Source organism: Orycteropus afer, unplaced genomic scaffold (genome assembly GCF_000298275.1).
Source record: "Orycteropus afer afer isolate SDZICR_OR568_19922 unplaced genomic scaffold, OryAfe1.0 scaffold00002, whole genome shotgun sequence".
Classification (NCBI taxonomy): Eukaryota; Metazoa; Chordata; class Mammalia; order Tubulidentata; family Orycteropodidae; genus Orycteropus; species Orycteropus afer.
Window position 1 is genome coordinate 27,015,163 of NW_006921589.1, and position 12,786 is coordinate 27,027,948.

A 12,786-nucleotide genomic window follows, 5' to 3' on the forward strand; every position below is an offset into this window, starting at 1 on the left:
GGTGGGTGCCTTGGGAGGAACGGTTGGTGAAAGGGCTGGAGGGAGGCAGCATGTCTGGCCTTGCAGTAATAGGCCTTGGGTTACTGCTGGTAATCCTGCCTTCCCCTTGTAGGGTTAGAGGAGGTCAGAACATGTGGCCTCCTTGCCGTTTTTGCAGTAGCCTAGTGCTTAGCTGATTGTACCACTGAGGGACTCCATACAATATAGACAGAGTCTTTTATAAATAATTTCTTTTAAGGCAGACATGAAAACTCCCACTCCAGCCACATGCCTGCAGTCTGTACCTTCATTATGAGTTAGTCTCTCAGAATCATTTTGCAGGAGGGCCTCACTACGGCAATGTGCTATCACAGGCTTCCAGAAATGGCTATAGGTTATTTGGGTATAGGCAGTTCTTGGGTCTTAGTACAATCCAAAGTTATGAACCAACCCCTGTAAAGCCTATTATATTAAAATTTTACTGAGGCACATACAATGATTCAAAATAACAAATGGGGGTTACTTTGCATCAAAATGTAATTATTATGACTGTATTATATGTTAAAGATGTTTTATAGTGTATTTGGAAGTGTTTCCTTAATGTCTTTTTATGCATAGAAAGGTACACTATATACTAAGACAAACATTTGACTAAATGACTTTAGATATGAACCGTACCCAACTGTTCAGATTTACATATAAATTTGACTTAGAGACTAAGGAATGGAACTCATTTGTAATCTGGGGTGACCCAAGGACTGCGTATATCTGTGTTTACAGTTTTCCCCTTCCTTCTCTGTATGAATCTAAGTAGCAAACATAGTTATGTTTGTTTGGATTTCTTCAGCATATTCATGCATTTCTTTCATGTCCTGTGGATGACATAAACATTGTGTATTTTCTCTGAGGACTCCAACAATGGAAACATGGGTTAGAAATATGGGTGCAGGACACGGCACCTGGCAGAATGCTCATCTTCCATTTCAGCTGAGAATTCTGCACCCTGGTGTACCTGTATATTTCCTGGAGGTTTGACTTTCATGCTGAGAGTCGGTCTGGGTCAGCATGGTGGTGAGTGTACGTGACCCTGAGAAGGCAAGTGGGGCCTTCCTTCTCATTTTCTTCACTTGTGTGGCTCTTGTTGGCAGAGTGTGTCTCTACAGCAATCTCTTCCTCCTACTGGCCATCTCAGTTACTAAAGCAGGTCACCCCTTTCCCCACACTCAAACCTCCTTCCTCGACCAAACACTATTGTTTCTAGGTGGACTTGCGGCCTCTTTGAAATCTTGCCTCAGCCTGCCCTCAAAACAGCAATGCTGAATGATGACTTTCTTTCACCATACATTGTTCAAATTTACATGATGGAGAGAATTAGCATTCACTTTTTCTGTGGCTTTCTGGAGAAAGTGGCGTCATCCTTGTTAAATACTACGTTGGGAGGCATGAAACCAGAGATGAACTTAAATGGTCCTGTTCACCCTTGCTCTTACTTCCCGTAGCCGATTCCCTGGGAAGATCCTGCTTAGAGCTATTTTCTTCCAAGTCAGAACAGGGAGGCTGAATAACAGCTTTTGCACTACGGACCTACGACCTTGCTGTCCAGTAGCTGCTCCAGGCTGCTGTGCTCCCCATCTTGTCGAGTCACTCAATTACTGCACCATTTTCCTAATCACAGCAGGTTAATCTTACCTTTACTTGGGGCTTAGCTTATTCTGCCTTGTGTTAGAGTTTTCCATTCAACTTACATATCTACTCATGCAACAACATCTACCGTGCATCTGTTACTTGCTGGGGGTTTGTACATCTGCCTCTCCCACTGTGTTGTTAGCTGTGGCTGAGTCAGGCCCCAACTCATGGCAACCCCACGCACAGTAGAACCAAACACTGCCCAGTCCTTTGCCATCCCCGTGGTGGGTCACCGATTGGACCATTGTGATCCCAAGGTTTTCATTGGCCGGTTGTTGGAAGTTGGTCACTAGGTCTTTCTTTCTAGTCTGTCCCAGTGGAAGTTCCCCCAAAATCTATTCATTGTCACAGTAGAACAAAAGCCTCCCCTGGAGATGGGTGGTGGGTATGCATGAGGTGGACTGGCTAGAAATCAAACCCAGGTCTCCCGCATGGACGGTAAGACTTCTCCCACTAGACCGCCATTGCCCTCTGTCTCTCTCACTAGAGCAGGACAAGCACTTTTTCTCTTTTTTGTTTTGCCAAAGATGGTACAGTTAGTGTTCCATCCGAACTTTAGGGCATTGAATGGTGGTCGGCACAGGACTCAAGGGAATATTGGCTCAGCCACTCAGGAGCCTCACACAAGCGCTGAGCCACCGGGTGTTACACAGATCCTGTCAATCTCTGTGGCCTCTTCGGAGTTAGAAGTACAATGACCCAGACTGCTCGCTTCTGTGGCAGACGGGCTTTCTTGGGCCTTGTCCCCTGTGGCAGCAGGGGCTCCCCCTTTGGCTCCACAAAGTTCCTCTGTCTCCGCCCCTTCATTTGATTGCACGTTCTTGTTCTCAGGCAGACAAATTCAACAAATATTTAGACAGCACGGATATAAAAAGTGCTTTCAGCAGCTACCATTTCCTTTCAAGAATTGTTTAGTGAAAAAGAAAATATATATGAATAGTTCCCCTCACACTGAACTCAACAGGCGCCGGTGTCAGGCCTCTCGATGACAAGGCCGACAGTCTCTCTTTTAACCAGAACTCCATTCACAAGTTGTAAAACTTAGGCTGCTACAGAGGAGAAACTGACACATAGATGGAGCATGAGCCTCTGAGGTCCGGGAGTGGAGAACCGGAGGACAAGCTTCATTAGTCTCAAGATAATAAGCCCCATGCATGTTAGGCGAAGAGAATGCTCAAGTATGGATGCAGAATCAGTGTCTTATACCAGGCAGTAGACTGAGTACAGTTCTCTATACCATTCGTGGAGTAAGCATGGGCCTATATTCTCAGGGTCTAAAGTCATTTATGAGGGGCCTAATGGTAATGATTAACGTACTCAGCTGCTAACCAAAAGGGTGGAGGTTCTCGTTCACCCAGCGGCACCTTGAAAGAAAGGCCTGGTGATCTACTTCCAGAAAACCAGCCACTGGAAACCCTGTGGAGCACAATTCTCTTCTGGAGTTGGAACTGACTGGTTTCAGGTTTTTCCGAAATGGAAATCAAGCAGTCAACTTGAAGTGCAGCCTTCTCTGCCTCTCTTTCTGCTCTTTTTAATTGCTTTAGAGGGAGTCAGCTTCATTTAGGTTTAGGAAGTGGGGATTCAATGGATCAGACCAAAAAAAACCAGACTCACTGCCACTGAGTTTATTCACCTCATAGTGACCCCTCCTTGGGTTTCCAAGGTGGTATCATCACTATGGGACTAGATTGCCCAACCTTCCTTCTGAGGAGTGGCTGGTGGATTTGAACTGCTAGCCTCTGGTTAGCAGTCAAATGCCTTAGGCACTATGCCACAGGAAATATGGATTGCCAAGGGGGACTTTCTAGGAGCCATATTTGAATTTAAAAGACACTGTATGACCCCATTTCAGAGGTCACAGTAAAATCTTTAGAGACTCTGCACACTGACAAGATCATACCTCTCCAATCCATGTCATTTGAAATAAAAGCAACATTAAACCATTGCAGTGCAGTTTGCTTTGTATGACCCTTCTAGCCATGGTCTTTGTGACTTCCACCAGATAACTGGGTGGGACTAAGCAAATGTGAGGTGCTTGTGGCCCATAAGGGGGACTGGACAGTTTGCTAATAATGTAAATAAGGAGCATGGCACCCTTGTGGGTAACCATGGAAATAAGGTACATGGAACCCTACTGGGGATTGGTCAGTTTTGCCATACCACTAGGCTTAAAATGAGCCATCCCAGAGGTGGAAAGAGGGGGGATCTCCCTACCATCAAGGAAGGAGAGCAAGCAGTGAGGTATGTCCTTGGACTTGAGATCTCTGTGCTGAACCTCCTCCACCCAGGAGACAGAGAGAGCTTGGATGGTGAGAGATGACACGAAGCAACGCAGAGAAATAGCAGCAGGAGGCTTGGCAGGAGACAGCACAGTGGGCTACTGGGCCCATGGAGCAAGAAAGCTGAGTGCCTTTGGTCCAAGGCTTACTGGTGGAGTGGGGTGCTTCTAGGTACTTTCTGGAGGAGCTAAAAAGCTTTGTAACACTTCCCTGAGCAGAGCAGAGATCAAGAGACCATGGAGCTCAGAGGCCATGGGCCACAGAGAGGCACTGCTAAGAAGAAGGTGTCCTGATTGAAGAACTGTATCCTGAGTTGTTATCATTCTGAATTGTAACTTGTTATTTCCCTAATAAATCTCATAGTCATGAGTGTTGTCTGTGACTTCTGCAATGAATTATTGAGCCCAGAAGAGTAGAGAGTGCCGTGGGAGGGACAGTTGGCATCAGAATTGGTAAAAAGGTTGGAGTGGTGGCATGTCTGACTCCGCCTCATAGGACTTAGCTTTGGGCTGTTGATATTAATCTTGATCCTTCTTGCCCCTTGTGAAGTCAGAGGAGGTCATTTGCCCACACCCAGACTGATTTTGCAACCCTGTAGTAATTGTGAGAAAGTTCAACCAAGTTTTGTTTTTTCCTGTGAGGATTATTTTGATTTTTTAAAACATATAAAACCCAAATTGTTTCTAAAAGCTATTTTCCCCCCTTTATTTATTTGGTGCCTTTATTCTGCTGGTACCATAAACCACGCTGAGCCTGCCTGTCAGGCAGTACCCAGCATTAACCCTGCAACTGGACCTCTTAAGGTGGTTGATAAGCTAAACTGGCTTTGCACTTCCTGGTACCTCCAGGTTCACCTTGATCCTCTCTTGCAGTCAGTGCCTTGCTCAAGTTTAATACAATTATAACCCTTCCCAAGTATCTTGGAGCCCTGGTGGTGCAAAGGTTAAACACTCATTACTAACTAAAAGATTGGCAGTTAGAACCCACCAGCAACTCCATGGGAGAAAGACTTGGAGATCTGCTCCTGTAAAGATTACAACCTAGGAACCCCTACAGGGAAGTTCTATTGTGCTCTATAGGATCCTTATGAGTCAGAATCAACTCAGTGGCGCATACCAACAACCACGTGTCGTGTCTAAGCTCCTAGAGACTGTTCCCCACCCTTCCCTTACATCACACCTTGTGGCCACACAAATATGGCCATTTTCCATCTTCATCTCAAAAGTTCCCACCTCCTGAGTCTCCCCTGAGGGCCACTGACCTGTCTTGAAGATCTCATAGCGCAGGGAGAAGCCTGCCCCTTGCCGGGCATAGTCAGAGGTGAACTTAATGTAGAGCACAGAGCCAGAGGAAATGATGGTGGGCGGGGCGATGTTCCCACAGTGCTTGCCCAGGAGGTCTGCAGATTCACTGTCTCCATCTCGAATCTCAATGAAGTCGTACCTAGGTGAGGATGACACAAAGGGGCACATATGGGAATAGGTCATTTTAAAGTAAGCGTCCCTAGGTGGTGCAACTGTTTAAGTGCTCGACCACTACTGGAAAGGTTGGTGGTTCAAATCCACCCAGAGGTGCCTCAGAAGACAGGCCTGGTGATCTGCATCCAAAAGGTCACAGCCTCAGACACCCATGGAAGCACAGCTCTGCTCTGCACATGATGGGCCCCTATGCAGCGGAATCGACTCATAGCAGCTAACAACGATGACAAGATGAAAAGGGCTATGGCTTTATTCCCGCTGATGCTCTCTCCATTCACTTAGAGACATTCAGGTGTTTCAGAATGACAAACAAAGGCACTTAAGCTTTGCTTGGCAAAAATAGACATAGGAAGGAGAATGGCTTTATTAAAGTCACGAAGTGAATGTTAGTTGGATTTGAAGGCCTTATCTCTTGCCCACATAAGAGCAGTCGCATCATTCTATCAAAGACCTCAAAACAAACATTTTTTTCTGCCTTCCGTAGCAGCATTTTTGTTTCTATCATGATCTCTCTGACTCTCAGGACCTTCTTAGCTCTGTGTCCTTCCAAGTCTGTTAACCCCTTTGAGCCTCACTTGCTCTGTCTGTAAGATGAGGGTTAGGGTGGTGATGGATGAGAATATAGATTCAAGGTGCATGGCACCGTGCCAGGCCCACAGGGGAGGTGTGAGAGATACTCGCTTAGTTTCCTGCCCTGCAGGGAAAATTTCCCCTGGGCCATCCCCTCTTATCTTTCTTAGTGACAAGGACCCCTCAACCATGGGCTACATCCCTTCCTGAGATGACTCTGGGAAGTTCACATCAGCAGTATCTAGTCGACAGCATGTTCTTTAAAAGGAATCAGCATCATATTAGATAAGGCAATAAAACCCTTTCTCCAAAAGCAGGGGGTGGATCCCTAGGGACCCAGCATCTCTGAGTACAGAACTATTAGTCTCAGCAAGAGGCGGAGCAGGCTGGTTCCCTCAGCTGAGGTCTACATTCAATTCATAAGGTGGAATAGGCTGGGGGTGAGGAGGCCAGACACCTCAAAGACATCCCTGGCTAGGTACGTGGGATGGTGCGCCCAGAATATACCATTTTACGCTTGCAGACACACGTTTTTCAGCTTTGGTATGAGCTCTGGCAGTCTTCGTCGTGCTGTGTTTGTGTGCCCCTCCTCAACCTCAGTTAATACTCCTGTCACAACTGCTTAGGTGGGAAACTTATTCCCCACCAGCTCCCTCCAGATTGCTGGCCACGGTAACATTATTTACAGAAAACCATCCATCTCCTTCTCCCTCCCTCTCTGTTTATTTATTTTGCATCAACCTGTTAAAACAACATGTAACAAATCTCTTCCTTAAGGGTAAAGAGAAGGGTAGGAAATGCTACACTCCTGGGATGTTGCCCGCCAGCTCCTGTCACGCATGCAGGGGCTGTGGGAGCTGGCTGCCTGCAGAAGAAATGGCTTCTTTAAACCGCAGTGGCCTGAGGCCTCACTTCAGTCCCCGGGAGCCATATTTCAGATTGCTCAGCCACTTCCAAATAAATAGACCTGCAAAGGAAGCATAAGGAGTGGGCCAGCATGAGTTCATTCTTCGACCCCAGAGGGCTGGAGTCCTCCAGTCAAAAGAAGTGCTGAAGTTGGTTAGAGTCTGGACGAGAAGAGGTAGGCAAAGCTTTGCCCCTGGTGCTCCGGAGAGGTGGAGAAAGGCAGTGGGGGTGGGGGAATCTGGTTAGGTCGGTGATTTCACTGTGGGACATGATGCTGACTTACCCCTGTGGTTCCTCACTTTCAAAACAAAAGTGAAAAGACACTTACTTCATTCTCAGAGGAAACTCCCTGAACCCCCTGGAAAAGACTTCCTTGCTGTTTCCACATGAGGTGATCATGGCTGCCCGGTCACTTTGCTTTGAGTAATGATGCTCACACTGTGCTCAAAGGCTGAGATACACTGTCACCTATACTCATTGATCAGACTTGACCTAATTCACCTGAAGTAGGGAATTCATGTTTCTGGGCAGAAGAGCCCCAATTCTAGAATTAGACAGAGCCGAATTTCGATCCCAGTTCTGCTACTTATTAGCTGGATACCCTAAGGCAAATCACTTAACTTTTCTGAGCCACAGAATTGGGGTGACAGAGTAAATTGGGGGCATTAGAACCCTTCTCACAGAGTTGTGGTAAGAATGAAATTATGTAATTCTAATCTAATCTATACACAAGTTTATCACACAACCTGGCACTTGGTGTGTGCCTGATAAATGTGAACTGTTATCCATAGCATGATCACCAGTGGCTGTGGAGTCTACTCTGAATCATGGCCACCCTGTGTTGGTCAGAGCGGTCCACAGGGTTTTCAATGGCTGGTTGTTCGGAAGTAGATTGCCAGGCCTTCCTTCCAAGGCCCTTGAGGTGAACTGGAATCCCCACCTTTTGGTTAGCCCCCAACCACATTAACCAACTGTACCACCCAGGGACTCACACCTGCTTCTGAGGGAAGGAGTCTGAGCCATGGGCAGCAGAAGCAACTCCCTCCACGACTGAGTGAGCAGAGGTGCAATATTCACAGCAGTAAATCTGTCAAACATCTTGGAGGGCATTTCGCCAAAATGTGACATTAATATACACATAGCCTTTAACCCAGCAAGCCCAATTCTAGGGGTTTTTCCTTCAAAAATAATCAGACAATTTTGCAAAGGTATATTTACATTTTTGTTTATAAAAGCATATAAAAAGTGAAAAGATGTTTTCTTTATAATAGCTCAGTGCCTAAATGTCCAATAATAAGGGGCATGAAAACTAAGTGGTGACATATTTGGAAAATGGAAACATGCTGCTAAGTCAATTCCACCTCAGAGTGCCCCCACAGGACAGACTAGAACTGCCCCACAGGGTGTATCCAGGCTGTAAATCCTTACGGAAGCAGACTGCCACATTTTTCTCTCTCAGGGTGGCTGGTGGGTTCAAATTGCTGATTTTTAGATTAGCAGCTGAATACTTTAACCAGTGTACCACCAGAGCTCGTAAGAAAATGGAATAATCTGCATTTATAATAAATAGTACTATAGGTCTACATTTTTTGTTTTTAATGGAAAAATGTCCATGATATACTATTTAAAAAGCAGATAAAAATGTGTGTATATATATGAATGTGTGTATATATTATGTGTGTGTATATGTCATATGACCCCATGGGACTGGGGTCCATAGTACTGCCCCATAGTGTTTTTCTAGACTATATATAATGTTTATAGAAACAGATTGCTAAGAGTCAAAATTGACTGGATAGCATCAAACAATAACACACACACACATATACATATATGTATGTGTATGTACATATGTGGGAGCTCTGGTAGCATAGTGGCTAAGGCACTTGACTGCTAATCAGAAGGCTGGCGGTTCAAACCCACCAGCCACTCCTCGGAAGGAAGATGGGGCAATCTACTTCCGTAGTGATACTGCCTCAGAAACCCAAGGAGGGGTCACTATGAGTCAGGTCCGACTGGACGGTACATAACAGCAACAACAACATGTACATATGTATATGTGTGTACATGTGTGTACATACACACATATACATACATACATATACATATGTATATGTGTGTGTTTGTATATGTGTGTGTTTCTTGCACGTACGTACAGAAAAAAGCCTGAAAAACTATATATTAAAATATTACCAGTGGTGAGATATCTGGGTGGTGGAAAACGGACAATGTTTTTCCTTTTTTTCTTTACTCTTTTCTATTATCGGAATTGTTTGTGATGATCCTGCATTGACTTAATAAACCAAAATATATAAAGTAAAGCTGCTTCTGTGAATATGCGATTGAAAGTAGAAGAGCTGAGAACAATCATTCCGCTCTCATGTTTCAGCAGACGCAGCAAGCTCAGCAACAGCAGCATCCTCCTCATCCAGAACGCCAGAGTGAAGATTAAACGAGACCCCGCCTCCAAGCACTGAGAGGAGGGCCAGGCACAGGCACATGCTCAATGCATGCTCCATTTGTTTTTTTTCAAAAGCTCATCAGATAGTTGTTACCAATTTCTCTAGGAAATTCGGGAAGGATAAGGAAAAGCCCTGAAATCCCTTTGGCTTCTTTATGAGAAGTGGGAGGGTTTTATCTGGTTGCCTAATTGTCCAAAGAGTAATTTAGGGGATTAACAGAATCAGCAGTGGGGCAGGGCTACCCAACTTACGTCCTATCTACAAAACCAAAAACCAAACCCCCTGCTGTCATGTCAGATCTGACTCATGGCGACCCGTCCTTGGGTTTTCAAGGAGGTATCTCTGCAGAAGTAGATTGCCCAACCTTCCTTCTGAGGAGTGGCTGGTGGGTTTGAACTGCCAGCCTTCTGGTTAACAGTCAAATGCCTTAGGCACTAAGCCACCAGAGCTTCCTACATCATACCTCAATCTACTCAATAGATGTTGAGAGTTGATTCAGACTCATCGCAACTCTATAGGACAGGGTAGAAATGTCCATAGGGTTGCCTAGGCTATAATCTTTATAGGAACAGATCACCAGGTCTTTAAGTTCACAAAGGGCTGATAGGTTGGAACCACTGCCCTTTTGGTTAGCAGCTGAGCACTTAACCATTGTGCCACTGCCTCAAAGCCTTTTTTGTAACAAGGCCAGCTACAAATGCATTCTTACACACCTACCAACACAGATAGTGAAAGGATCCAGGTGTTTTGTGTTTTTTTTTAAGTTTTACATAAATCATTCCTATTAAAATTTTTCTCTCCGAGCTTGTTATTTAAAAGACCCCTCAGTGAATCCTTTTATGAAGCAAATTATCAGCCCTTACTTAGACTCCTTAGAAAAACTGGATTTTCCTATCAGGTTTGCTTAAGGGGGAAGCGACTCAGAGTTCCCATCCACAGGCTGAAATCCCCTCCCTTCAGTGCCCTGCTTCTGCCCTGCGGACAAACCCCGCTTAACCACATGAACTCCTGGCTGGGCTTTTGGTACAAAGGGTACACTCCAATGACACGCTGACTTCACACAGAATGTCTCATTTACCTCCTGTGCGACTGACTCATTTGGGGAAATTTTTTTATTATTAGGGATTTGCTACAGCTGGAGTAAATCTCCTTAGAAATTTCAGTGTTGTCAGGTTAATTTGTGAAGAGCTCAGCAGAGGCTTTGGAAGTTTGTGGCCTTAGAATAAATATGGCTTTGCATCTAGCATCTAGTCTTCAGTGTTTATTTGGTCAAGGAATCTGGAGTACAAACTCAGAGCTCCCCCCAACCACAGTCAAGCAGGCTAACCTGAAAAGCTGCTCCCCTTAGAACACATTATTCATTTTCCAGATGGAAACATAAACCAGCTAACAGACATATTAACTACCGTGTTTGCATTTCATTATTCATAATCTCTCTCAAATGAAAAAATTCCTTGCAAAGCTTTAACACTACCTTTTATTTATTTATTTATTTTTCCTGAGCTGAAGTAGCCATCTCTGCTCCCGGTTCTTTTTTCTCTCTAAAATCGTTCCCCGAGCGCCCCTTTTACTTTTCTCCTCACAGATTCCGACATCTGCATGTTGAGCATTTGTCTAGAGAACGCCTTCTGTACTTTCTCTCTCAAGTTCAAAGTCTAAAATTTCTCTCCCCAAATCCACATTTAGGGTGTGGGAATCCTGGCGGTAAAATTAATTTTAAGCATCCACAGGAGAGAGATGAAAAAAGCAACAATCTCATCTCTTCCTCTCATCACTAGGCAAACATGAAAAGAGATTTTCTAGTTTCCATAAGTCTATTCAAGCTTATCCTTCCCAGAAGGGCACCAAAGGCCAAGGTAACCAAATTAGATGGTGCTAGAAGACCCACCAAGCCCATGACCTTCATCAAGGTGGCGTAATACCAGAGACTACCTTTGGTGGAGCTCTGGTAGCATAGTGCCTAAGGCACTTGACTGCTAACCAAAGGCTGGCGGTTCAAACCCACCAGCCACTCCTTGGAAAGAAGATTGGGCAATCTACTTCCGTAGTGATACTGCCTCGAAACCTAAGGAGGGGTTGCTATGAGTTGGGTCCGACTCGATGGCACATAACAGCACAGTAAGAGCAACACTTTTGTGGATGTCACATGGAACTGCTTGTGAGGACATAACTGTATCATAGGTGCTCTCAGTAGGAGAGCTGGACTGGGGCAAATGGTTAATGCACTCCACTGCTAACCAAAATGTTGGGGGTTCAAGTCTACCCACAGATGTCTTGGAAGAAAGGCCTAATACGCTACTGAGAAACTGCAAACCCTGCGAGCACAGTTCCACTCTGACATTCAGGGGGTCACCATGAGTTGAAACCCACTCAGTGACAACTGGGTTTTGGGTCAGCCGTTCCTTGAGATTTGGATTTACAAATCAGAATACCTGTGGCCACGTCCTGGGTCATCATTTTTGCCGACCAGGCTATGCTTTCTTTCATGCTGCTTGTAGCATGAAATATGTAAGCCATCACACTACGTACACACCAAACCCTTTCCAGCCCCCAAACCTTTGCACTTGCTGTTGCAATGTTGTTGTTTTGGGGTGCCATCAAGTTGATTCTGACTCATAACAACCCCATGTGACTGACCTACAAGGTTTTCTCAGCTGTAATCTCTATAGATCACCGGGTCTTTCCCTCAGAACCTCTGGGTAAGATTGAACCTCCAACCTTTTGGTTAGCAACTAGCACTTAACCACTGCACCTGCCTGCAATATTCTCTTTCCAGGGCCGATTCCTTCACCTACTTCAGGCCTAAGTGCAATATCATGTCCTCAGAGAGGCCTTCCCTGACCATCCTCCCCCAGATGGCAAGCCTTTATTATATTTCTCAACATCCTGTTATTTCCTCTGCAGCTGTTACGATCATCTGTAACTTCTTGCTGATAGGCTTCTTTATTTGTTCATAATCCACCTCCTGCACTAGACAGTACGCACCATGAAAGGAAGGACCTTACCTTTTCGCTTCAGAATCTGTAGTATCACCTGGTGCCCTGGCACAGGGTAGGGCTCCCTAACTTTTTTTGAGTGAGTAACTGAATGAGGGAACTGACATTGGTGCTATCTGTGAAGAAAAAGCACTGTTGGTTGGTGACTTCTAGGGGTGGGGGTTGCTGTTACATTTGGTCCGTTTTATACCCGCTGCCATTGTGTTGCAACACATTCACTGAGCTATTCTGGCTGTATGTAGAAACCAAAATGTTGCCTCGTGACTCAAAAACATGAAATATAACATTTTGAATGGAAGAAACATCTCAAATCATGCTGACAGCATTTTCACTATTAGCGGCAAACAAATCAACTATAATTAAAATGCTGTCAAAGTGATTTGAGATTTTTCTCACACTTTCAAAGTTCCATATTTCATGAGTAGATTAT

The 12,786-nt window shown here is 45.0% G+C and overlaps 1 protein-coding gene across 1 annotated transcript in view; it reads right to left on the reverse strand.

The window, feature by feature from the left end:
* The window catches only part of NRP2 (neuropilin 2), a 132,634-nt gene that overhangs the window by 87,652 nt on the left and 32,196 nt on the right, over nt 1-12,786 (reverse strand). Inside the window, exon 3 of the mRNA XM_007934867.2 lies at nt 5,206-5,387. Coding sequence (XP_007933058.1) covers nt 5,206-5,387 — 182 coding nt within the window. The remainder of the gene's footprint in view (nt 1-5,205; nt 5,388-12,786) is intronic.